Source organism: Mus caroli, chromosome 9 (assembly GCF_900094665.2).
Source record: "Mus caroli chromosome 9, CAROLI_EIJ_v1.1, whole genome shotgun sequence".
NCBI classification, from domain to species: domain Eukaryota; kingdom Metazoa; phylum Chordata; class Mammalia; order Rodentia; family Muridae; genus Mus; species Mus caroli.
This window is the reverse complement of record NC_034578.1, coordinates 63,456,525-63,479,927: the sequence shown is the minus strand read 5'-3', so window position 1 is coordinate 63,479,927 and position 23,403 is coordinate 63,456,525. Positions and strand designations below refer to the sequence as shown.

At 47.3% G+C, this 23,403-nt stretch overlaps 2 protein-coding genes across 2 annotated transcripts in view; both read right to left on the bottom strand.

Annotated features, from left to right (window-relative positions):
- Positions 1 to 3,969: 3,969 nt before the first annotated feature.
- On the bottom strand, positions 3,970 to 4,340 carry Rps27l (ribosomal protein S27 like). Its single transcript, XM_021173015.2, has one exon. The coding sequence runs from the start codon at positions 4,267 to 4,269 to the stop codon at positions 4,027 to 4,029; it is 243 nt and encodes an 80-aa protein (XP_021028674.1). The 5' UTR covers positions 4,270 to 4,340; the 3' UTR covers positions 3,970 to 4,026.
- Positions 4,341 to 5,307: 967 nt separating this feature from the next.
- Positions 5,308 to 23,403, bottom strand: part of Dapk2 (death associated protein kinase 2) — a 113,002-nt gene continuing 94,906 nt past the window's right edge. Inside the window, exons 8-12 of the mRNA XM_021172263.1 lie at positions 21,749 to 21,901; positions 20,986 to 21,031; positions 8,835 to 8,924; positions 8,653 to 8,736; positions 5,308 to 5,953 (exon numbers count right to left, since the gene is read on the bottom strand). Of these exons, the coding sequence (XP_021027922.1) occupies positions 5,873 to 5,953; positions 8,653 to 8,736; positions 8,835 to 8,924; positions 20,986 to 21,031; positions 21,749 to 21,901 (454 nt within the window). The 3' untranslated portion in view covers positions 5,308 to 5,872. The remainder of the gene's footprint in view (positions 5,954 to 8,652; positions 8,737 to 8,834; positions 8,925 to 20,985; positions 21,032 to 21,748; positions 21,902 to 23,403) is intronic.

Below are 23,403 nucleotides of genomic sequence, written 5' to 3'. Positions count from 1 at the left end.
TATTTTTATATATATATATATATATATATATATATATATGTATGTGTGTGTGTGTATTCATTCACACATATATTCACATATATATGTCATATATATAGTATTCATATATATGATAGTCATATAGATACAGATACAGATATAGATGAATGAATGACAGAGTTTTTCTCTGTAAATGTATGTCTTGGCTGTCCTGGAACTGCTTCTGTAGACCAGGCTAGCCTCGAACTTTCAGAGACTCACTTGCCTCTGCTGGGATTAAAGGCATATACCATCACGGTTTGATTCCAGCTTTTGAGGGAGGGTCTTGTCACTTCCAGGACCTTCGGTAGCACATCATAGATCAGACAAGCTTGCAAGACTCACTTGACGACACTGTGGCTGAGAAGATCCTGGGCACTGTTATTTGTTGCCTGACTAAGGAGGGGAGGGAGAACTTTCCAGAATATGATCTCTTACAGCTTGATGGGGCTTTCCAGGGTTAGCACTGAGAGAAGGCAACTGATGAGGTCTGCAGTTTATAACCGTTCAGGACAGTCTGCCCTGTTTCCTCTCCAATCAGGAAATGCACCCTCAGGCCCAAAGCCCACAGCTTGGCTACTGAAAGGATCTGAGAAAGCAATGACCCAGGACCCAGCTGGGGAGGGCCAACGTCTCAGTTCGACCTCTGTCAGCCTGTAGGTCTCAGGAGCTTTCCTGTTTCCGCTCCTTCCCGGGTTAACTAAGGTCATAACCTTCTGGAAGAATGCGGGGTCAGCCAGCCCGTCTGCAATTTCCTCTCCCTGTGTGTGAAAGGAGATATGTCCAACTGTGACTATACAGAGCCCACAGCCTTGTGACTCAGCAGACTCGAGCGTCCTCAGTCCCATCCCTTGGAATGTCACACAGACAGACAGCTGCAGGGGTTCGATGTGGTTGCCACAGATGCTGCAGAGCCTGGACTCACAGATATCTCTCCCTGAGTCTCTCGTTGGTCAAACCTTTACCTATCTATACCAGGACTGGGGACAGAACCCAGGGCTTTGCACATGTGAAGAGAGCACTTTGCCACTGAGCTATGTCCCCAGCCCATGTTTACGGTATTTTTATGGCCTGAATTGTGTTCACTTCCTCCTAAACCCATATATGGAACTTTTAAAGTGACTATATTTAAAGATAGGGTCTTTGTAGGGATAAATAGATAAGGTGAGGATATATTATGGACACTAATCCAGCATAACTGGTGACCTTGTTGTTGTTGTTTTTTTTAAAGACAGACATCTATAGAGAGAAGACCAGGGTGTGACAAATTAAGGAGAAACGCCTCAGACAGAGCCACCGCTGCTGACACCTTGCAGTGTCTAAAGCTGAGAAAGTAAATTTCTAGTGCATTAAGTCACCCAGACCCAGGTATTTTGTTATGACATGTTTTCACTAATGTAATACTACCAATGAAAACAAGGAAACAGAGTGAGGGAAATTCACCCAGTCCTAGCAACAGGGCTAGGGCTGTGGCTCAGTGGTTGAATGCTTGTCTAGTGTATTCAAGGGCCTGGGCTTAATCTTCAGTACCACAAAAACAAAACCAAACAAGCAGAATCCTGAACACCAGCCGCTGTCCACCTTGCCTCCACCCCCCATTTTACTGAAGTCATCTCTGCTTCTAAAATACAATGTTATTAGTACAAATTTTGCATTTTTTTAAAAAAAGGATTGTACTGCATGTAATTCTCCAAGAATTTTTTCTTTTCTTTTTTCTTTTTTCTCTTTTTTTCATTTCTTATTCCCCCCCCACCCCCCACCCCCAGGAAAAGTAGAATGTGAATCCAGGGCAGGCAAATCTGGGCTGGAGTCCAGATCCCTAGAGCTCCAGCTGGGAGAAGGCAGGCACAGTTCTTAACTTTGCTGAGGCTGGCTTCATCATCCTTAAAAAAGGAGCTCACTTCCCTTACAAGGTTGTACGCAGGGCTACAGAGAATGCCTCACTGACGCACAGGTCCCTCAAAATCACCGCCTCCCTTGGTTCTGCCATTGTTTTAACTTGAATGGGAGATCTTACAATATCATTTTGTCCCTAGATAATATAATCAACTGTTTTCTAGATTAAGAGCAAGGGCTGTGAATTCTACTCGGTGAAAAGAGGACTTTGGAATCTGTGTTTCACTATCCATTAAGAACTGCTGCTGCTGCTGCTTTACCTGATGGAGGGCAACTGTGGGAGGGAGGGACAATCAAGCCAGAAAAAACTTGAAGGAAGCTCACCAACTGTGCTGGTGCCTTTGAGACAGCAATTAACCACCTCCATTCGAAGCCTTTCTACTGTTAAGAGTCCCTAAGCCTGTGACGGTTTGCTGAGAACGGGACCTTCTTAACAGATGCCAAGTGCGATATTTTGGGGGTTGCAGCAACTGTGAATAGAACAGTATGGGGCTGACATCAAACCGGGAGCGGAGGGGGTGGGGCTGATGGAAAGAAAGTTCTCTAAGCCTGTGATAGTTGCTGTCCCTTTCAACAGCCCAGTTTTCGCCTGTACTCGCTTTGATTTCCCAGGGAGCACGGAGCTTGGAGTTTCTTTCCAGAGATCTCATGGTTCACTTGCTTATTTAAATGTGACCTTCTTTTGCTTTCAAAATATGCTGGGAGTTTTTGTTTGCTTTGTTTGATTGGCAAATAACTGTATGAATGGGAAAGACAAATGGAATCTGAGATCTGGAATCAAGGAAGATTGTGAGATGAAGATTACAACATAGTGCGTGTTAAAATATTTATATGTGTGTTTGTGGGCTATTAATGTGGCATCCAGCAAGCACACAGACAGACATTTGGGAGAGGCACCTCAGAGCTTTTTAAAGAACTTCTCTCACAGAATGTGTTTTTCATCTCTGGTCTTCCACTTTCTTCAAAGAATGCTGTGACCTCTCTCAGCCTTGAGGTGTTGGCTTGTCAACGCCTCCTCCCTCAGGGCCAGAACACACCTGTCTCCCCTGGGCTTGTTATTCCACTCCTGCATCCATCCACCAGCAGGGAGAGGCCACGGGACTCAGCAGTGTGTGGGGGTAGTGTGACCTCTGTTTGCTGTGAGCTTTTCTGGAAATAGAGCCTTTCTGTTCTTTGAGGACCATTTTGTTCTAAATGCATCTCTAGCATGAAGGGAGCTTGGGTGAGTCTCACACAGTGTGATTGAGACCTACTGTTCACCTGGAGTATTGATGGTGCATACCTGAATGGCCAGCATTCAGGGGATAGAGGTAGGAGGAACGAGAGTTCAAGGGCAGCCTGGGCTACATAAAATCCTGTTTTAAAACAAACCAAAGATTGGCTAGAGGGCTCAGGTGATAAGGGTGTCTGCTGCCATGCCAGCTAGACAACTAAGATCACCTGAAGTCAATCCCCAGGATGACTTCCATAGTAGACGAGAACTGATTCTTGCAAGCGTCCTCTGAGCTCCGCATGCACGCCATGGACCACAGAGCATGTATGCCACCATACACACGATCATCAATCAATCAACTTGAAAAAATGATACAATGAAAGCCCTTACTGTCAACAAAAGGGATTAATGCCACACTCACCCGTGTACACATTACACACACACACACACACACACCCTGTACTTCCTGGCTCAACTCTTTCACTAACCTTCCAGAGTTCCTTTTTTGTCTTTCCAACACACTTGCCCTTAGACAACACACTTGCCTTTCTCTGGCCACTCTTCTGGCCAGAAAAGCATGGCTTGGATTTGCATGCAGTAAATTTCCTTACTGGCCTCACTCATTTTTCTCTTCCTGTTTTTCCCTGTGGGCACTTCTTTGCCCTCCTCTGTCTAGTCAAAAATTCCCATTTGCTAGCACTGCCAATAACAAAGCACCAGAGACTAAATAGCTTAAACAACAGAAATGTATTTTCTCCCAATGACGGCTAGCTGTCTGAGATTCAGCATGGATTAATCACTGGGCCCCCAACCCTACCCTTTGGCTTTTTTTTTCTTTTAAATATATATCCAAAATGGGTTTATTGGGAAGGTTCCCACTCATCTTCAATCAGGGGCTTTCAGTGTTGCTTCCTCCTGAAGGAGCATCCGTCCATCAGCCTTGCTGTTCCACCTGTAGGCTGACAGAGGACAGTGGCGCAGCCAACACATGTTGGTGCATGGCTAAAGACCGTGGTGATTTTATAGCATCCTGGGCATTTCACATCCTTAAAGTAGGAATTGGGACTCTGCACCAGGTGCTTTTTCTTGTGTTTCCTCTTCTCTTCTGGAGAGGGATGAAGGAGATCTTTTGCGAGAGGCATGTTCTCGTAGGGAGGTTGGCTTTTTGAGATAGGGTCTTGCTACATAACTCTGGCTAGCCTGGAACTCAGTGTGTAGACCAGGGTGGCCTCAACTTTGTAGCATGATCCTCCTGCCTCTGCCTCCCATCTGTTGGGATTACAGGCATCCAGCACAGCACCCAGCAGCTGCCTTTTTATTTTTTATTTATTTTAAAATTTTATTTGAGGCCTTTCTCCCTAACCGTGTCCTCGTGTGTTCTTTCTGTTGTATCTTATCTCCTCCTCTTCTTCCTGTTCCCCCTGCTCCTCCTTGTTGCCCAGGCTGTCCCTAACTCCTGGGCTCAAGTAATCCTACTACCTCAGTGTCCCAAGTAGTTAGGACTTAAAGGTACGCAGCTCCACATATGGTAAATCTCCCCTTATTGTTAATTGTTTTTAATTTTATGTGTATGAATAAATGTCCGTATGCATGTATAAGCGCCATGACATATGGTAAATCTCCCCTTATTGTTAATTGTTTTTAATTTTATGTGTATGAATAAATGTCCGTATGCATGTATAAGCGCCATGTGCCTGGTGCCCCTTGTGGGTGCTGGCACTGGAAATGGAGTCCTCTGCAAAAGCAGAAATTGCTCTTAACCAGTGGGCCATCTCTCCACCCCAGTCCTCCCCATTTTATAAGGATATTAATCATATCATAGAAGGGTTTACCTGGATGGCCTCACTTTAATTTAGTGAGCTACTTATCACTCTATCTCTAGTGATAGTGATGACGGTCTGTGATACTGAGGACTGGGAGGAAGGGGGCTACAAGTCAGCCCCTAACAGGAGGGCTGACAGCAGCAGTGGTGGATGGGTCATGGCTTTTTGTGATGGGGTGCCAGAGGGGGATACTTTCAAGGGAGGGCACACAAGGGCCACATCTTATCAGTAAAAGAAGACTGCTCAGATCACCTCTTGAGGTTCTGTCCACTTAGCAGCCAATCCTAGTGTTCCCCAAGCCACGGGGTCTCGGGCTATAGGGAACCAGAGGGAGACAGCTCCTAAAACACCCGAGCATTAGATAAACAAGAAGTTTAATAATAAAAACAAGGAAAAACCTACAACACAGTGGGCTGGCAAGAGGCTGGCAGACACAGTCTGACGTTAGACAGCCTGACTCCTTATGGATTCTGGTAAGTCACAGGATTGGTCCCTCCCTCTAGAGAGTCTTCACTCACGAGCTTGACAGGGTAGGCTCTGTGAGGAAAGCTGCCTAAATCTGACCTTTAACCTGTGGTTAAAAAAAAAAACAAAAACAACAACAACAAAAAAAAAAACAACGATACTCCTTGAGATCCATTTCCTAGGTCCACACCCAATCCCAGCTTCTGAGGTTAGCAGACAGATGAAAGCCAGTTTTCTGGAGAACTACAAGCCAGAGGAATGCTGGAGGCTCCCCACCGGGAGACAGCCACAACTCCCAGGGTCTCCGGAAAGTTCTGAGTCCTGCAGACTCCTCTCTCTTGCAAAGTGCTCAGGAACAAAGAATGTCTGGATCCTGGTGTCAAGCAGGGTCCGGGAGCTTGCACAGCAGGGCCGCAGGAACTTGGACCTCCCTGGCAGCCACTGCAAGCTGGGCCAGTTAGGAGGTACTGCTCCTTCTCCGGGGGTGAAGGGCTTTCCTCCTGGCGATGTTCTCCTCTGTGTCACTCTCACAGTTCCTCTGGGAAGGAGAAAAAGAGGCCCAGGGCAAGGGCATCATCAGATGACATGAACGCAGCCGCCACACTGAGCACCCCACACTCAGAGAGGCAAGCACGGGGGCTGATAAGCTGGGGAAGTGGGGTGATGTCAAAGGAAGCCCTCCATCCAGAGGCCTCTGCCATGCAGGAATAGGAAGGGGACTTGAAATGGGACCAAACTAGCTGCCTTGAGGCCTCCTCCTTGGAGCATCCCCGGGGAAACAGGTACCAGGAGGGGCCCAGTTATAGCAGTGAAAATGCCATCTGGTACCATTTGTGCCAGTCAATAGTCAAAGCCTCTTGGAAAGGTAGTTTGTGGGACACTGGGTCCCCTGAGCTCAGTCTATGGGGAAGTGGTTGATCTTTCCCTAAGGTCGCAGGCCATCATTTCAGGCCTCTGCTGGTCTCCACCAAGCCTTCAGCAAGCTTCCTGCGAAGCAGTCTGAAGGGAAACACTTCATGAAAGTGGAACAAAATGTAACCTGTCGGCTCCCACACAGCTAAGGCAAGCTGGAGCAAAAACCTGGATGTTACAATGTCTTTCCAGTCTGGTCCCACCAAGTTAAACTAAGTGTTAAAATCACTATTAATGTTGGAAGGTGTTTTGTTCTTATAAGGTTTTAAATTTTTTGTCTGTCTGCCTAATCAGACATGCACACACACACACACACACACACACACACACACACATACTATGCATGCAGATGCCCATGAAGGCCAGAAGAAGGAGTTGAATCCCCTGGAATTGGAGTTACAGGTAGTTGCGAGTCACCATGTAGGTGCTAGGAACCAAACCTGGGTCTTCAGCAAGAGGAGGAGGCACTCTTAACTACTGAGCCATCTCTCCAGCTGCAGTTAATTCAAACTATTAAAAGAATAATTTGGATTTTAAAAAGTCTAAAAATGTTTAATTTCTATGCTTTCTAAACAGAAGGCCATGTCATCTTTCTAAAAACATTATTTTAAGGAAGGTTCAATAGGAAAAACCATATAACATGTAAGTGTCTGAGTAAAAAATGAAAAACAAAAACAACAACAAAAAACTATACTTTGTACCATGAAAAAGTTAGAAATTGAAATTCTTTTACATCCCTTTCTTCAACAACATCACATCAAGGCAAAAGGTCCAAGATCTAGGTTCATGCCTGCTGCCTGTCGTACACCCCCCGCAGGCAAGCCTGAGCCAGTGGGAAATCTGAGGTCAAGATCAACTTAGCCAGTACATCCTGGACCAACTCTGACTAGGACAACAAAAATAACTCAGGCTTTGCTGAACAGCAACTTTTTAGTATGAGTCAGAGCCAAACAATAAAAGAGTAAGCTGTGTAAACTCGCAGGTGACAAACAGGGATCCTCAGAGCTAGCCAAGTCAGTTCCCTTTATAGTCCATGAGGCTGGTGGCCAGAAGAGGGACTCAGCCACAAAGGCCTCTGGAGCTACCAAAGTCCTGGCAAAAGCAGGAATAAACAAGAGCTCAGTCTATGGGAAAAAGACCCCTGAGGACGTGCTGGGGCTCCAGGGAGTACAGGGATATTCTGGGAGCTGGGGTGCAGGCCCAGTGCTAAGCATCTTCAGTTTACACAGGGTGGCTGCAGGCAGTTGCTTTCCAGGCCTTTGTTGTGCCTGGAATATATGAACTGTATATGAATATATAAATTTATACCTTCTGGACACTCCTGTTCTCTCCACTCAATCAGGAGGGAGAGGCTATCTCAGGGAACCCCTACCAACTGAAAAGCTAATGATGATGCCCATTTTGAGAACTACAGGAGGATTTTAAGCAGCATTAAGGGATTGCTAATACACACTGAGCACTTACCCACCAGGCATTGGGGACAGGTCCTCATTTACCCTTAATCACTACCCAGCCATGTAACAAGTATTATTACCCCCGTTTTACAAATAATGACATTTTGGAACAGAGAAATTAAGTAACCTCTTCATGGTCACACAGCAGGGAAATGGCTGATCTGAATTCTGGAAAACTGGCTTTAGTGGCTACCCTCTTAATGAGTATTTTCTATTATAAGTCTCTTGTTTTAAACATACACTAAAGGGCCAGGGTGTAGATCAATGGTATAGCATTTGGCTAGCATATTAAAAGCCCTGGGTCCAATCCTTAGTACTATGAAAACATTAAATAAAGAAACAAAAAAAAACTATAATAAGTATAATATATCATCAAATGCTATTGATATAGGCAGTCTAAGACAAAATAGGGAAAGTTGGGAAAGGTGTAAGAAAGCACCCGTTGTACAGAGGAGCTAGGATTGTCCGAAATGGACTTTTTGAGGTAGCGTGGTTTGCAATAGGGTCTCATGTCACCTGTACCCTCCTGCCTTTACCGCCTAAGTGCTGGGATTATAGGTGGGTACAATTATACTTGGCCAGAATAAATTTTGGATGATCTATGGGGCCTATTTCCACAGTTCTCAGGGGTCTACCAGTCCTCAGGAAGGGGTGGGAAGGGGAGTGGAATGGCAGCTCTTAGGAGCCCATAGGAAAGGGTTCCTAATGGTCCCTCAAACATATCCCCCTGCTGGTTGCTGGTCACACTTCAGCAGCCTTCAGGGCAGAAGAGGACAAGGCTTACAGAACAGGCTAGAAATAGTTAATATCCTCCCCCTCCACACTACAATCCAGGAGCTGTGCCCAAGCAGAGGGCTCTGCATGTACTCACCAGGTCCTCGCTTGTCCTCAAATGGACCTTCTTCATCAGGGAGCGAGTGAGGTGGTTGCACAAGGAGACAATGCTGAAGGACAGCTGAGGGAAGAGAAGAGAGGACTGCTATCTGAGACGAAGATCTGGGGAGAAGCAGGGAGTCCCTAGGCCCCTGCCCTTCACCCCAGGCCTTAACGTACCTTCCACCTCCTGCGGACATACTGCTTCTTAAAATTCTCCAGGTTGACCACGGACTCTCTGCGCACCATAGCTTGCTGGGTGTCCACCGGCTGAGAGAGAAGACAGCGTGATGGTGTCAACTGGGCTTCAAATGGCAGTTACCCACTTCCCCACAGAATCGTGGACTGCACACTGTCCCTCCGCCTGCCTGACCTCCTTCTCCAGCAAGGCATGCAGTGGGAATGTCACAGTAAGGGGGAGGCTACAAATGTCTCGGTGCCCAGAAGGTATCCTATCCTGAGTGTCTCTGAGCTATTATTACCACAATGTAGTACATGTATATACAGAGAGAGGGAGGGAGGGAGGGAGGGAGGGAGAAACGGACACACACACACACACACACACAGAGAGAGAGAGAGAGAGAGAGAGAGAGAGAGAGAGAGAGAGAGAGAGACTAACATGACTACCATCTCTAACTGAGAAAAGCTAGAAGCAGGAGCCATCAGTATCACTTTGTGGAGGGGGTCATTTTATGGCAGGGAGCACTAGGCTGGCTCTGGCTTTGGTGAAATACAAGCCTATTGGCAGGTATGGCACTGCTGATATTCCTCTACTGTTAGAAATGGAAGGAAATAGGAGCCTTGATGGGGCAGGGGCCGGGGATGTGGGGTGTGGGGGGAGACAGACAGTTGTCATTCACTGCCTGGCAGTCAAAACACATACTACCCTTCCAAAGGACCTGAGTTTGGTTCTCAGCACCCGTGTTGGGCAGCTCACTATTGCCTGTAACTCCCTGTAGCTTCAGGGGGAGCTAGTGCCCTAGGTGGGTTCTGGGAATGGGACTCGGGTCCTCAGGAAGAGCAGCAAGTACTATTAACTGCCGAGTCACCTCTCCAGCCCCAAGAAGGTTTTCCTTCTGGGCTAATGAACACATTCTAGGATTAGAAAGTAACAGTGATGATACAATTTTGCAAAAACAAAAAGAGCCACCGAACTGCACAGTTTATGATATATTCATTATGGAAGTAAAAGTAATTGTGCGGTGTCCAGGAAAGCAACAGTTCCAAGGACAGCTGACAGCTTTGGTGGATTCTCAAAGGGCCCTGTGACCCAAGAACAACTGCCCAGGCTGATCCCTCAAGCCAGTGCAGCCAGTGCAGCTGTCCCTTTCTGTTTTGACAGCCTGTGATGCTGTCATAGGTAAGAGTTAAGGGAGGCCACCCATAGGCTCTTCGGAGCTGGTCCTACCTAACCACATCAGAGCACAGCTCCACTCTCGCTTTCCCTCATGGGTACCAGAAAGAGGCCAGTGCACACAACCATCCACACAGCTTTAGGACTGGCATCTCATGGTAGGAGGTCCATGCCAGGGATACCGCACCTCATGCTCCCAAATATTTCAAATCCTATTTTACACATCGTTCAAGAAATATTGCTGATTCTGATATCAGCAATATCATCACTAGAGCCTTAATCATTTCTTTGTTGTGTGTGGAACCCGTTGATGTCAGCTTGGCCTCCCACAGCTGGGAAGCAACCTGTGGACACTGGAATTTGCTTCTGTCCTTGTCTATACCACCAGGCCATTCTTCCCTCCTCCCCAAGCCAATAATACTACTCCTGCTTACTAGTTGTGTGGTTGAACTGAGTCCCTGAGCTACTGACAAGACCAACTAAAATGAAATCCCAGGACCTGGGCCAACAAGATGACTCAGTGGGTAAAGGTGCTGCTGCCAAGTCTGATGACCTGAGTTCAATCCTAGGTTCCATGTGACAAAAAAATCATCGTCTGATCTCTACACATGGGGCACTTGTATGCACATGTACACACACACACACACAGAGCAAACAAATATAATAAAAAAATCCTAAATCCAGGCATGCTCACACCCACCAATAAGAGGCCCAGGGCACTTTGATCAGCGATCATAATACCATTTGGAGGTACAATTCACTCAGCTATAAATGACCTTTGAACCTAATTCTGGTATGGTGTATTTGTTTTTCATAAGGAAATTTGAAACACTAGACTCAGGGAGAAAAAGGACTTATTCTTATTGATGGGCAGAAGAGAAAGGGCTGATTCCCAACCCCGACCCCCAGCCCCCATAGCTGGAGACACCACCTGCAGAAAAAAGGGAATCCTACTACGGAAAGCACCGCTTCCTTCTGGCTCAACAGTGTCATCCATAGCCAGAGAGGGCCAGATGAAATGTCATGTGGAGCTGTGCCCAGGGCCATCAACAGGAGGTGACAATTACTTCTAGGGCCTCTCTCTATGCTACACATAACCACACGAGTTCCAAGGAAAAGGCCACCTAAGCTATAAATCTGTCAGGCTGGCCTTCCCTCAATAACAGGCTCCTTGGTTGCTAAGAGTCCCTCAAAAGGCTGATGTCGGCTCAGTCTGGAAAGTCAATGGGAGAGAGAGGTTCTACAGCGAGCCCAGAAGGAATGTAGCATTGTTTTGGTTGAATGAACTATGCCAGCTTCTAGCTCTTCCCTCTTCAAAAAGACAGTAGTAAGTGTCCATCTTCCAGTCTGTGGTCTGCCTCTGTCCAGGGAGCCCAGGTCATTCTGCCCAGGCTCCCAAGGATGTTTGGTGTCTTGGGAAACAAAAAATGTCGAAAAGGGAGGCAAGAAAATAGAAAGCTGCTGGCTGGATTCAGATTTTGTTTACACAGATGCAAATGTCTCTGAAACAGCCCAGGGGTGTGTCCTCGGGTGTGAAGTGGCACCCCAGAGCAGGGAGAGAAAGCAGCTGTAGCAGCCACCCTCAAGATGTGAGAAAGGAACTGTGGACTTTACAAGAGCCACCCCCTCCAGTGATTTTTTTTTTCTCTCCGTCTCGGGCTTTCCATAGGAGCTGCAAATAGACTGTGGCTTTCAGGTCTCCATCTGTGCCACCCCAAAAGCTGCATACTCCACAGAACACCAGGAGCACCCACTTCTCTCTCCTGTCACTCAGGGCCTGGTAGACTTCCCTCCTCTCAGCTCAAGTCTTCCTCCAAGGGGCACCTCCTCCCTTCCTTTTGCTGGCTGGGCCTTGGCCCCTGTTGGCAAGCACCTATCTTCCCAGGAAGACAGGTGCTTGCCTGGTGACAGTTGAGTGGATCCATCTCCTCCAGCCTGGGTGCTCAGGAGCTCACCCCGCAGCCACCCACCACTGGGAGAAGTGAGGATGTTCCTCTCCGAGCTTGGTCTAGCCTCATTTTTCTGGTAGTTTTAGGACAGAGACATGGACATTGTTCTAATCCTCTTTACCAGGCCTTTCTGTTTTCTGAGCAATTTTTTTTTTTTTTTTTTGGCTGGAGAGATAGCTCAGTGGTTAAGAGCACCAACTGCTCCTCCAGAGGTCCTGAGTTCAAATCCCAGCAACCACATGGTGGCTTACAACCATCTGTAATGGGATCTGATGCCCTCTTCTGGTGTGTCTGAAGAGAGCAATGGTGTACCCATATACATAAAATAAATAAATAAATCTTTAAAGCCCAGCACACACCTTTAATCCCAGTACTTGGGAGGTAGAGGCAGGTGGATTTCTGAGTTCGAGGCCAGCCTGGTCTACAGAGTGAGTTCCAGGACAGCCAGAGCTACACAGAGAAACCCTATCTTGAAAAAAACCACAAAAACAAAAACAAAAACAGAAAAACTTTCCAAAACTCTCCACCACCACCACCCCGCCCCCCCCCCTTCCCTTAAGAGAATGTAAAGGTTTCAACTAAATGCCACGTGTGAACTCTGGTTGGGTCCTAATATGAACAAACCGAATAGATGTAACAGACACCCTTATCACGTGAGGGTGGATTAGGTTTATGGAGGAGACAAGGAATCACTGATTTCCTCAGGTATAATGATGACACGATGCTTACACAAAGAAGACAACTCAGTTAGTGAAGCGCTTGCCCTACAAGCATGAGGATTGGAGTTCAACCACGAACCCATGGAAAAATATGGGCACCTGTAGTCACAGTGACATGGGAGGAGGAGACAGGTGGGTCTCTGGAAAGCTCAACAGGCTAGCCTGGCCTTCCTGGTGAGTATCCAGGAGAAGGGACTCTACCTCAAACAAAAAGCAGAAGGCACCCAAGAAAGGTCTTGCAGGCTTGTGGACACATACTCATAATCCCAGCACTTGGCAGCTAAGGCAGGAGAAGTGTGGACCTGAGCCCAGGCTGGACTATAGTAAGATGTCTCCAAAGTGTGTGTGCAGGGGGGGTGGGGGTGGGGGGTGGTAGGAGATGAACGAGGTGAGGGCCGTGGACTGGCTCCCTGCTGGAGCAGGTGTGACACATATAACTCAGTGTTCCATTCCTCCATACTTCAGCGTACACTTTGAGAATTTTCCCTTTAAAAAGTTACAGACTCCTTTTAATCTCTGTACCCTTCCTTTTTCACCTGTCACTCAATTCCAAGCTCCTGACCCAATCTGGGCACAGATCTCCAGATTCTACCCAATACCTTCCTTTTTTTTTTTGGTTTTTCGAGACAGGGTTTCTCTGTGTAGTCGTGGCTGTCCTGGAACTCACTCTGTAGCCCAGGCTGGCCTCGAACTCAGAAATCCGCCTGCCTCTGCCTCCTAAGTGCTGGGATTAAAGGCATGCACCACCACGCCCGGCCCCAATACCTTCCTTAAGGACACAGGAGGAGGCAGTTATCCCCATGAAGCCAAAGCTCCCCAGATCTCCGCAGACTCGGTTGTCCTTCATGTACTGCCTCAACCAGAAAACATCTCTGTTTTACCTCTCTGTTGTATACCTCTCACTCAGCCATTCTTAGCCTGTAGGTCATGACCCCTTTGGGGGTCCAATGACCTTTCCACAGGGGTCACCTAAGACCACTGGAAAACACAGATGCTTACGATTCATAACAGTAGCAAAATTACAGTTATGAAGTAGCAACAAAGATAATTTTATGGTGGGGGTGGGGGTGTCACAACATGAGGAACTGTGTTAAAGAGCGGCAGCATTAGGAAGAGTGAAAACCACTGGTCTAACTGATAACTTACCAAGTCTCTCCCACCTCCCGGTTGATTGGATCCCATTGGTCTGATACTGAATCTTTTTTCCACTTTGAGGTATTTTTTTAAATGTTTTTATTAGCATATATTAATTATATTTAATAAAGGGTTTCATTATGACATTTTCAGACATGAACATTATGTATTTCAATCATATTCACACCCATTAATCCTTCTCCACTCTTTCACTAATCCCCTTCCTTTTTCCAACTAACGCCTCGTGTGTGTGTGTGTGTGTGTGTGTGTGTGCGCTTGTGTGTGTGTGTGTGTGCGTGTGTGTGCGTGCCTGCGTCTCCCAGTGAGGTTCATGAAGGTTGTTTACATGAGTCTGGGTGGGTTTACCAGTGGCTACATCATTAAAGAATCACCTCTCCCTATCAACCGTGAACTAAGTACACTGTCTCTCTTATTCAGGGCTGCCATGACCTTATCCCTGGCCTCGCCCTAGAACCAGAGCACAATGGGGGTTTGGTCAACTGAACTGACCCCTCTGCGACTCCAATATGCCCACCACTAGTTTTAATCTTCCGGGCCAAGGACCTTCCCCACAGGCCAAGAATTTCACAAAGGAGAAAAGCCATTCAGCTCCTCAGACATTTCTAAAAGGTTGACAGTGATGAGGTGGTTATGTCTGGGCACACAGCTACCTCTGACTGGGCTGTGGGAAGGGACACTACCACTGTCATTGTCACCTCAGGAGGAGAAGCTGAGGAGGAGTCTCTGGTTCTTCCTATTCTGACCACTCTCTCTGCTCTGCTCCAACTCTTTCTCATCAGCCTTTAGAATCTGCAAAACCATCCACTGCCAAGTGTGGCCGCCCTTCCTGACATACACAGGGCAGCCATGGCTATATCTGCTTCAGGATAGGATGGCTTCCTGCCCATGGACCTCCCTCCCAACTTCCTTAGGAACTGCTTTTCAGGGATATGTTACACACTCTCCCGCCCTCCTGACAGACTCCATGATGTCTGAGCTGAGCACGAAGCCAAGCTTTAATTTAAAGTCTGGTAAATCAAAACTCCTTCATGAGGGCCTGGGAGATGTCTTAGTCAGCAAAGTGCCTATTGCACAAGCATGAGGACCCAAGTTTGATCCCCAGGTAATAAGCCCAGCTTAGGGGTGTGTACTTGTATTCCCAACGCCTTGGAGGCCAAAAGCGGCAGATCCCCGGGGCTCAGTGGCCAGCCAGCCTGGTCTAAGTGTCCCCAATGAGAGACCCTGTCCCCAAAAGCAAGGTGGATGAGCCAGATGTGGTAGCACATGCCTTTGATCCCAATGCAGAGGAGGTAGATCTCTGTTAGAGGCCTGGTCTGCATAGTGAGTTTCAGGTCTGCCAGGACTATGCAGCCAGAAAAATAAAGCCAAGGAAGATTTGCTCCAGAGGAATGACAATCAAAGTTAACCACTGGCTTCCACAAACATAAACATATGTATAAAATGTACCCATATACATATGTGTAACCCCATATATAAGTATACCCTTCCTAAATGCAGAAGATCCTAATGGTGGCAGAGGCTCATAGACCAGTATGCTGTCCCATGTTCCCGGCTCCCTTCCTCTAGGTCCTATGAGGCACTCTACTTCCTGTCCCAAATCCTGCCATGACAGTGCTGTGCTCCAGGTGGCTATTAAAATGCCAGCTGTGAGCCTGTGTGGAGCAGGTGGGTTCACTGGCTGCATTACCTGCATAGGTCTCTTCAGACACCCCTATACACCAGGTTGTGGCACCTTAAGAGAAAGGAGTTTGTGTGTCAGGCGACATAGGAAGGTCACAGTCTTCTCTAAGTTCCCTGAAAGCCTTTGGGTACTTTTCTCAGTTAACTTTGTCTTTGTCCAGCTAAGGGTCTGGTTATGAAACAGCTAAAGGAGACACTGTCACACTCATGACTGAACACAGAGGACAATTACACTGCACGGAAGGAAACCACTATGGCTCTGTGCCAGCCCAGAGGCTGACCAGCTGTGTGACCTTGGATGAGTGCTGCCCCATAAACTGCTATAGAGGGAGAGTCCTGAGGAGGTCCCCTCTGAGGACCCTCTCAGCATGAGCAGAGTAGCAGATTTCCACCAACCCAAGAAAACCAGCTCTCCCTCCCTTCCCCACCCTCCCCAATCAAACCACGGCCATCACTTAAATCTTCTTGCATTTACTTTGGCGTTCAAAGAAGGTTCACCCAGCATATGTGCACCCATGGCTTTTCTCTTTTTAGGAAACCCAATACGAATGTCAAGGTCTGCTGATGCTTCCAAAGGGACCTTTAATATTCATGGTGTCTTGTCCTAAACAAGTATGTGACATCCCATGACAGGGCACACAGGACTGTAGAGTCATTTGTCTTCAGCATAAGGCACAGGGTTCTGCAGTCTTTCCTTCATCCCAGGATGTGCAATGTCAAACTGCAGACATCATAGCACCTCCTAATCAATGTGGCATGTCATCACTATGGGCCTGGAGTGAGGCAGGTCATCTGGAGAGAAGACTGCACAGCTTCAGTGAGTCAGGTGGGGTCACCCAGCCTTCAACTGTGGGGCACAGCAGTCCATGCTTGAAGTTCTTCTGGCTCACACTGATGTGGTCCAAACCCAAAGAGCAATGTTGCAAAGGCAGCTATGCCTCCTGATCCAAGCTTTTCCATCTCTTCCTAGGGTCAAAGTTGGGCCAGGTGTGTTTGCCACTCTCTTCTGCATGGTGGTGCTGTCTTACATGTGCCCTCTTCCTGTGCATCTCCTAGAAGACTGCCCATGATAGGATTCTTTCTGTCTTAATTGTCCATAAAATAATCATGCATCTTAAAATTATGGTTTCTTATATTCGACTAAAATGGTATTGATTGCAGTTATTATATGTGATATTTTAAATGATCCAGCTTGCTAATTAAAAAAAAAACCTAAGAGGATTCTAGAAAATGACTTTATTAGATCAAAATCTGGTCTGTGCTGTCCACTGAGACTTTCTCCTTCAGCACTAGCTCAAGACCCATTAATGGTTTCTGGTGACCCTAGGATCAAAGCAGAACTCAACATGCCAAAGCCCTGCTGGCTCTGCTCTTCCTCAGCCCACTCTCCACTGTACACACCCTGTTCTCTCCACTGTACATACCTGCTCTCTACACTATACACACCTGCTCTCTACACTGTACACACCCTGCTCTCTACACTATACACACTTGCTCTCTACACTATACACACCCTGCTCTCTACACTATACACACTTGCTCTCTACACTATACACACCCTGCTCTTTACACTGCACACACCTGTTTTCTACACTATACATACCTGCTCTCTACACTATACATACCACATTCTTTCTCCTTTGTTTTTCCTTCCTTCCCTTTTCATCACAGAACCTTGGCATGACAGCCTACAGGAGACAACTCTCTCCCAGGGTTTACTTAGCTGACCACAGTCCCAGTGTCTTTCACAGATGGCTGCCTGAGCAGATCAACCCAATTCTATGTCTGTGTCTGTGTCTGTGTCTGTGTCTGTGTCTGTGTCTGTGTCTGTGTCTGTATCTGTATCATCTGTATCTGTATCTATCTGTATCTATCTGTATCTGTATCATCTGTATCTGTATCTGTATCATCTGTATCTGTATCTGTATCTATCTGTATCATCTGTATCTGTATCTGTATCATCTGTATCTGTATCTGTATCATCTGTATCTGTATCTGTATCTGTATCATCTGTATCTGTATCTGTATCATCTGTATCTGTATCTGTATCATCTGTATCTGTATCTGTATCTGTATCTGTATCTGTATCTGTATCTCCACCCCTCCCTTTCTCCCTTCCTCTGTTTCTCCAGGCCTTAAAATGTTGCCGTCTCCTTCTCTTTCACAGCATAGGAACCAGCTGGAGTTCTGCATTTGTATAATCCTTGAGTAATGCTAGAATCTGTCACTCAACTGAGAACTCTGAGAAAGTAGAAAACCAGAGTGATGTTACATAACACTGCACCCCCAGACTCAAGTCAACTTTTTGGAAACTGGCAGGTGCCTACTAACTATGTCTGAATGGATGAGTGAACTCAGGTACCACCCATTCTCTCAAGCACAGAGTGACTTCCTAAAGTCCAAGAGTTAGGGGAATCAGAAAGAGTGACAGACTCATCAGAAGACTCCCATTGTTATTACCAATATAACACAGGACAAGTCACATTCTTTCTTGGCTTTCTCCCTAACCTGGAAATATTTAATATTAATATCTGGTGGATATTTTGTGAGGCTATGGAGGTACTTGAAACATTACAATGTGCCCCTAGCATCTAGTACCATGTGGGGTCCAGGGTCCATACTCTACATGCTGTCTGCATGGATGTACTGATTGGCCTTCTTCCTAGGAAGGGGAGATGACCTCATACTATCCCCTCGCTGCTCAAAGTTTTGGAGCTAGAAGAGACCAATGAGGCTTGTGCTTCCCAAAGCCTTCTGGGGTTTCCCACACTTCAGGGCCCACAGGCCTAGTATATGAGAATAAAGACCTTCTTGTTGTGTGTCTCTTGTCTTCATTTTCAATGCAAAGTCAGACCTTTAGCCTCTGTGATCTGAACTCTAATATCAAGCTGGGTATTACCACCAAGCCCACTTTATGCTGTGCTGGGCATCAAACCCAGGGATCTGTGGATTCTAGGCAAGCACTCTAGAAACTGACCTATAATCTCAGCCGCTTATCTCACAGAGTTCTTTAAGCATCCAGTAAGGTCACAGACATAAAGACCTGATGAGCGAGAAGACAATTCAAGTGAAACTTAATATTTTCTCTGTGTATTTTAAAGCCCTGACTCTGTAACAGGAAAGTACCCTGAAGAACAAGTTATTCTTAGCTATGTCCATCATTACTCAAGATCTTCACTCATATGGCACTCACATGGAATGTGAGAGGCGAGCCAATCCATCATCATTACCCAGCTATAAAGCATCTCCTGGGGCCGGAAGACACCCCCAGAGAAGGGCATGCTGAGAGAAGATATTTTCTAATCGTTTCCACAGCTCAGCTGCATTGCCAGCACCCAGAAAACCAGGCTGGTGAGGGAGGTACAGATTAAGTCCACTAACTAGGACCCCAGTGTCTGGGGAACTCTAGAGGGGGTGGAAGGCTGCAAACACACACCCTGCAGGATATTTCCACCTGGATGACCCGGCGGAGGAGAAGACCAGCATGCTTCTACAAAGCCCTGAGAATGCACTACTGACTAGATCCTGGTGCTCAGAGACTCAAGCCGGCCAGGACTCCCTCTGCGTGTGATCTGTTGAGCAGCTCCGATAGGGACTCGCTGGGGTCCCGGTGGAACATGAAGCCCAGGCTGTGGCCATCGGTGTTCTCACTCTCCAGCTGGAAGATGCCCACCAGTTCCTGCATCCACTGGATGTCTGCTGAGAGCTGCTGCCTCAGAGTCTCAAACTGTGCCTGCAGATGGTCTAACTTCCTGGCCACGCTTCCAAGGCTGGCCCCTGTGGCCTGGATGTCTTCTCTCAGGAGCTTCTTCAGGGACTCCACCTTGCGGAACTCATACTTGAGCTGGGACAGGTTATGGCGGGCATTCTCATTCTCCTCTCGGTACCAAGCCTCCTTCTCATTGTAGATAGAGACCAAGGACTCCACATCATCCTGTAGGGTATCATGGGCTCCTGCTAGGGCACGGCATCCCTCGTTTACCCGAGCCACATCCTCTACCACATGAGCGAAACGCTCAAAGTTGACATAAGTGTTGTTGGGGGGCATGCTCGAATGACATTTGAGGGTATACTCTCTCAGGCGCTTGGTCTTCAGCTGGGCAGGTTGTGTCTTGCACTGTTCAGGGGCTCTGGCTTCTCCTTTTGACTAGTAGGCGTTCAGACAGAAGAACCAGAATATTAACATACTAGGTGTTCCACAGGGCAGTCCAAGCTGCAGGCAGAAGGCACACACATGGCCTCTTTGGCATTCACTGCTCGTGTTAAGACATGGTAGGAAGAGCCAGGGTGAGGCTAGCACTGCCCCCTACACACAACAAGACCATAAGAAACATTGAGGAATGTAGGAACAGTGCCTGCATGCTCACTTCAGGTCAGAGAGCTCTATAAACGTCCATTAGAGAGTCCATTAGAGACACACACAAAGAATTTAATAGGAGCTCACACAGACAAGCAGAGGCTCTGCCAGTATCCATTCAAGGGCTGAAACATGCAGGCTATGGCGGGCAGAGGAAGGCTGAGGATACCAGCATGCTCAGTAGAAAGGAGCCCAAGAGGCTTTCTAGCTTTGGGCTATAGGCACATCCTAACCTGGAAGATTACTGCCCTTCCCTATCTGCCAGGAGTAAATGAACTTGAACTATCATCTATAGGCCTCTACCCTTCACATCTGCACTGAGATCATCCCAATGGACCCTCCCAGCAAACAATGAACGTGGTCTGGAGAGTGGTCAGCTAATCAGCCCATGGAACCAGGGCTAGGGCCGTGCTCCCCACCACCACTCTCAATGTGCTCCTCACACCAGACTCTGAAAACCAGTGGGCCCTTCACTACAAGCAGAGTTAGATGGGAATTCGCTTTCTACCCTGACCCTCCAACAGGCCACAGAATTGTCCTAACAGATTTTTGGCTTCCCTTCCATAACAGATCTCTGTCTCAGGACCAAATTCCTGAGGACCACAGAGCACCAATTAAAGTGATGTGACTGACTTGCATGTCTTCCTGTAGTGAGAGCCTAGTAGTCAGAAAAAGAGATATACCTGATTACAAAGTCAAGGTTTTAGTGCCTGAGATCTGTGTATAACCCAACTTCTGCAGTGAAAAGGGACACAGAGATGACTCCCAACAGACTACATCTTATAAGGAAAAGCATCTTAACTGATGTCTGTGACAGTGCACTGCTCTCTGAACCCATGAAACGCAACCTTAAGGCAGCATAACCCTATTTTATTCACTCTTGTTTGTTTTTGTGGTGCACTACATGGATGCACGGCCTCATGCAAGCGAGGCAAGCTCTCCAGAACGGAGCCAGCTCAACCCCATCTGAACAAGCATTGGCCCACTGAGGACCCTTGACCAGTCCCCGAGCTCAAGCAAAGGCCTCTTAACAGCTGATTATATCCGACTGCCACAGCCAGCCCTGGTGGCAGAAGAGGAACCTCCTGCTCACTGGGGCTCATTACCATGCCCTTACCGTGATCCAGGGATGTCTGAGAGCCTCTTGGATGGTAAGCCGTTTCCTGCAATGAGGACGAGGAAAACAAATGACCCATGAGGACACTTCTGGGAGCAGCAGTCAGCTCTCTCCTGTGTCCTTTACTGCTCAACATTCAGGTAGGTACCCCAACTGCAGCACTGCCCTACATAGGGAAATCAGGGTGTCTGCATTCCACAGGACCCCACTCTGGTTCTCCCTGAAGTCTGTGAAACCCTGGTCTGTGAACCTGTCCCCTGTCCATGCAGGCCCTTCTCTGATGCTCAGTCAGCTCACTACACAGATTCTTGCCCGTCCCCAGTCTTTGGCCATACAGCTTCATGGCTCAACCTGGGCCCCGAAGCAGAGGAAGGACTAGTATGTCTCATCTCTCCCACTATTCTGACCTCTCTGGGCCTGCCTGCCTCCACTCTCAACTTGAATAGGCTTCAAAATGTTCATGACCGTTCAAGTCAGAGTCCTGCATATGTGTAGGGAAGACTCTACACTGATATCCAAATACAATGCATACAAGCATACAAGTGTGCATGCTCATGTAGACAGAGACATTTGTATGTTGGCAGGAGATGAAGGCACAAAATCAAATGACAGGATGAGCACCTACTCATGGCCATGGCCACTTCTCAGCACCTGAGCAGACTGGACTACACGGCCCGGGTGCCAAAGCGAGGGTAGACGGGCACGGCTTTGAAAGGCAACAGGAAAGAACGAACACCTGAGAAACCAGACTATATCCTCTTACCGGGTCTCTTTCACAAGAAGCTTCCGAATGAAGTCCTTGGCCAGCTCGCTTGTCTGGCTGAAGAATTCCTCATCAAAGTCGTAACTCACAGCAGTGATATTTGCCAGGGTTTCTTGTTTTGTGTCTCCCAGGAAGGGGGACGCTCCACTTAGACTGAGTACAACAGAGAAAGAACTGTGTAACTGAGGGAAAGGAGAGAGAAACCGGAGGAAAGGCCTTGGGAACCCCCAGCCTGCTCGCTCCAGGCAACCAAACCACGGACTTTTCAGTGCAGTCTAACCCAGTTCACTTTCTAAACCCCCAACTGAGTACCTGACTCAGGGAGACTGTGTTTAATAGACTCAGAGCTCAAGGAAGAGAAACAGCCTTGGCAGAACAAAGTCAAATACAATAACGAGCCAGACAAAGAACCTGGGAAGCAGAGGGAACTGGGGGAGATGCGGCTTTCATGGGGTGGCTGAAGTTTTCACTGACTCTTATCTTAAAGAATGAATAGGCTGCCAGCAGTTAGAGTGGCTCCAGGCAGAACTTCCAGGCCGAGCAAGCAAAGCTTGAGAGGCACAGGTGTGCAACATTTCATCCCCACAGGGCTAGATGCACCCTACAATGACCTCCTGACACACCAGCTCTTGATTTGAGTTTCCCTTGAGCACTGGGTGCCTCTATGCAGATATGCCCTTGAGACGCACACACCCCACCCATGCTCTGCCCCCACCCTGACTAACCACACCATCTGACCCATGTTGGAAAGAGCAGTCACCTTGGATTTGATTTCTATTCCCTTACCATATTCTCACTAGGCTGAAACGCTTGCTGTTTCTATTTAGCAGATAGCTCCTGGAAGTCATTCCCATCCCTGTTGCTGCTTTCTTAGTGTGGGGAACAGCAAGGTGCAGTGGAAAACGCTTAAAGCTCTGAGTTTGAATCCACTTCTGCCACTCATTAACTGTGTAAACGGAGGAAAGCTCTCGACCTTTCTGAGATGCCATCTCCTCATTTAACGTGAAGACAGTAACAGCCCCACTTCACATAATTGACATGAAGATCTGATGTATGTAAAGCACACTGTGCAGGTAGACATGGCAGTAAACGCCTGTTATGCCAGCACTTGGAGACTGAAGCATGAGGAAGAGACTTTAGGCCAGCCTGAGCTACATAGAGTCTGCCTCAAAAGATCAAGGGAAGATTGGGCAGAATGGTGCACACTTTTAATCCCAGCACTCACTTAGAAAGCAGAGGCCGGAGAAGAATCTGTATGAATGTAAAACGAGTGTGGTCTACATAGAGAGTCCTAGGCTAGCCAGAACTACATAGTGAGACCCCATCTCAATAGATAGATAGGTAGATCGATAGGTAAATAGGCAACGAATATGGATGCATCTCAGGAGTAGAGCGCTTACTTGCCTAACATGTTTAAGGTCTTTGGGGCTAATCCAAAGCACCACAAGAAATAGATAAGATGCTTTGTATAACCCTGATCCATGCTAGTGGTTCTAGATAGAAATAAATCATTATTTCTGGCCTGGATAAAACATAATAACCCTCTATGAGTCTCAAGTCTCCAGTTTCCATAACACCAGAAGTTGGTCTGTGTCAAGGGTACTGTGTCCGCACCCACCTCTCCTCTCCTATGTGGGGAATCGATTCCATTCTAT

What these genes read in the sequence shown, in the direction of transcription:
- Rps27l (XM_021173015.2), bottom strand. Translation starts at nt 4,269, where the DNA reads ATGCCTCTCGCAAAAGATCTCCTTCATCCCTCTCCAGAAGAGAAGAGG.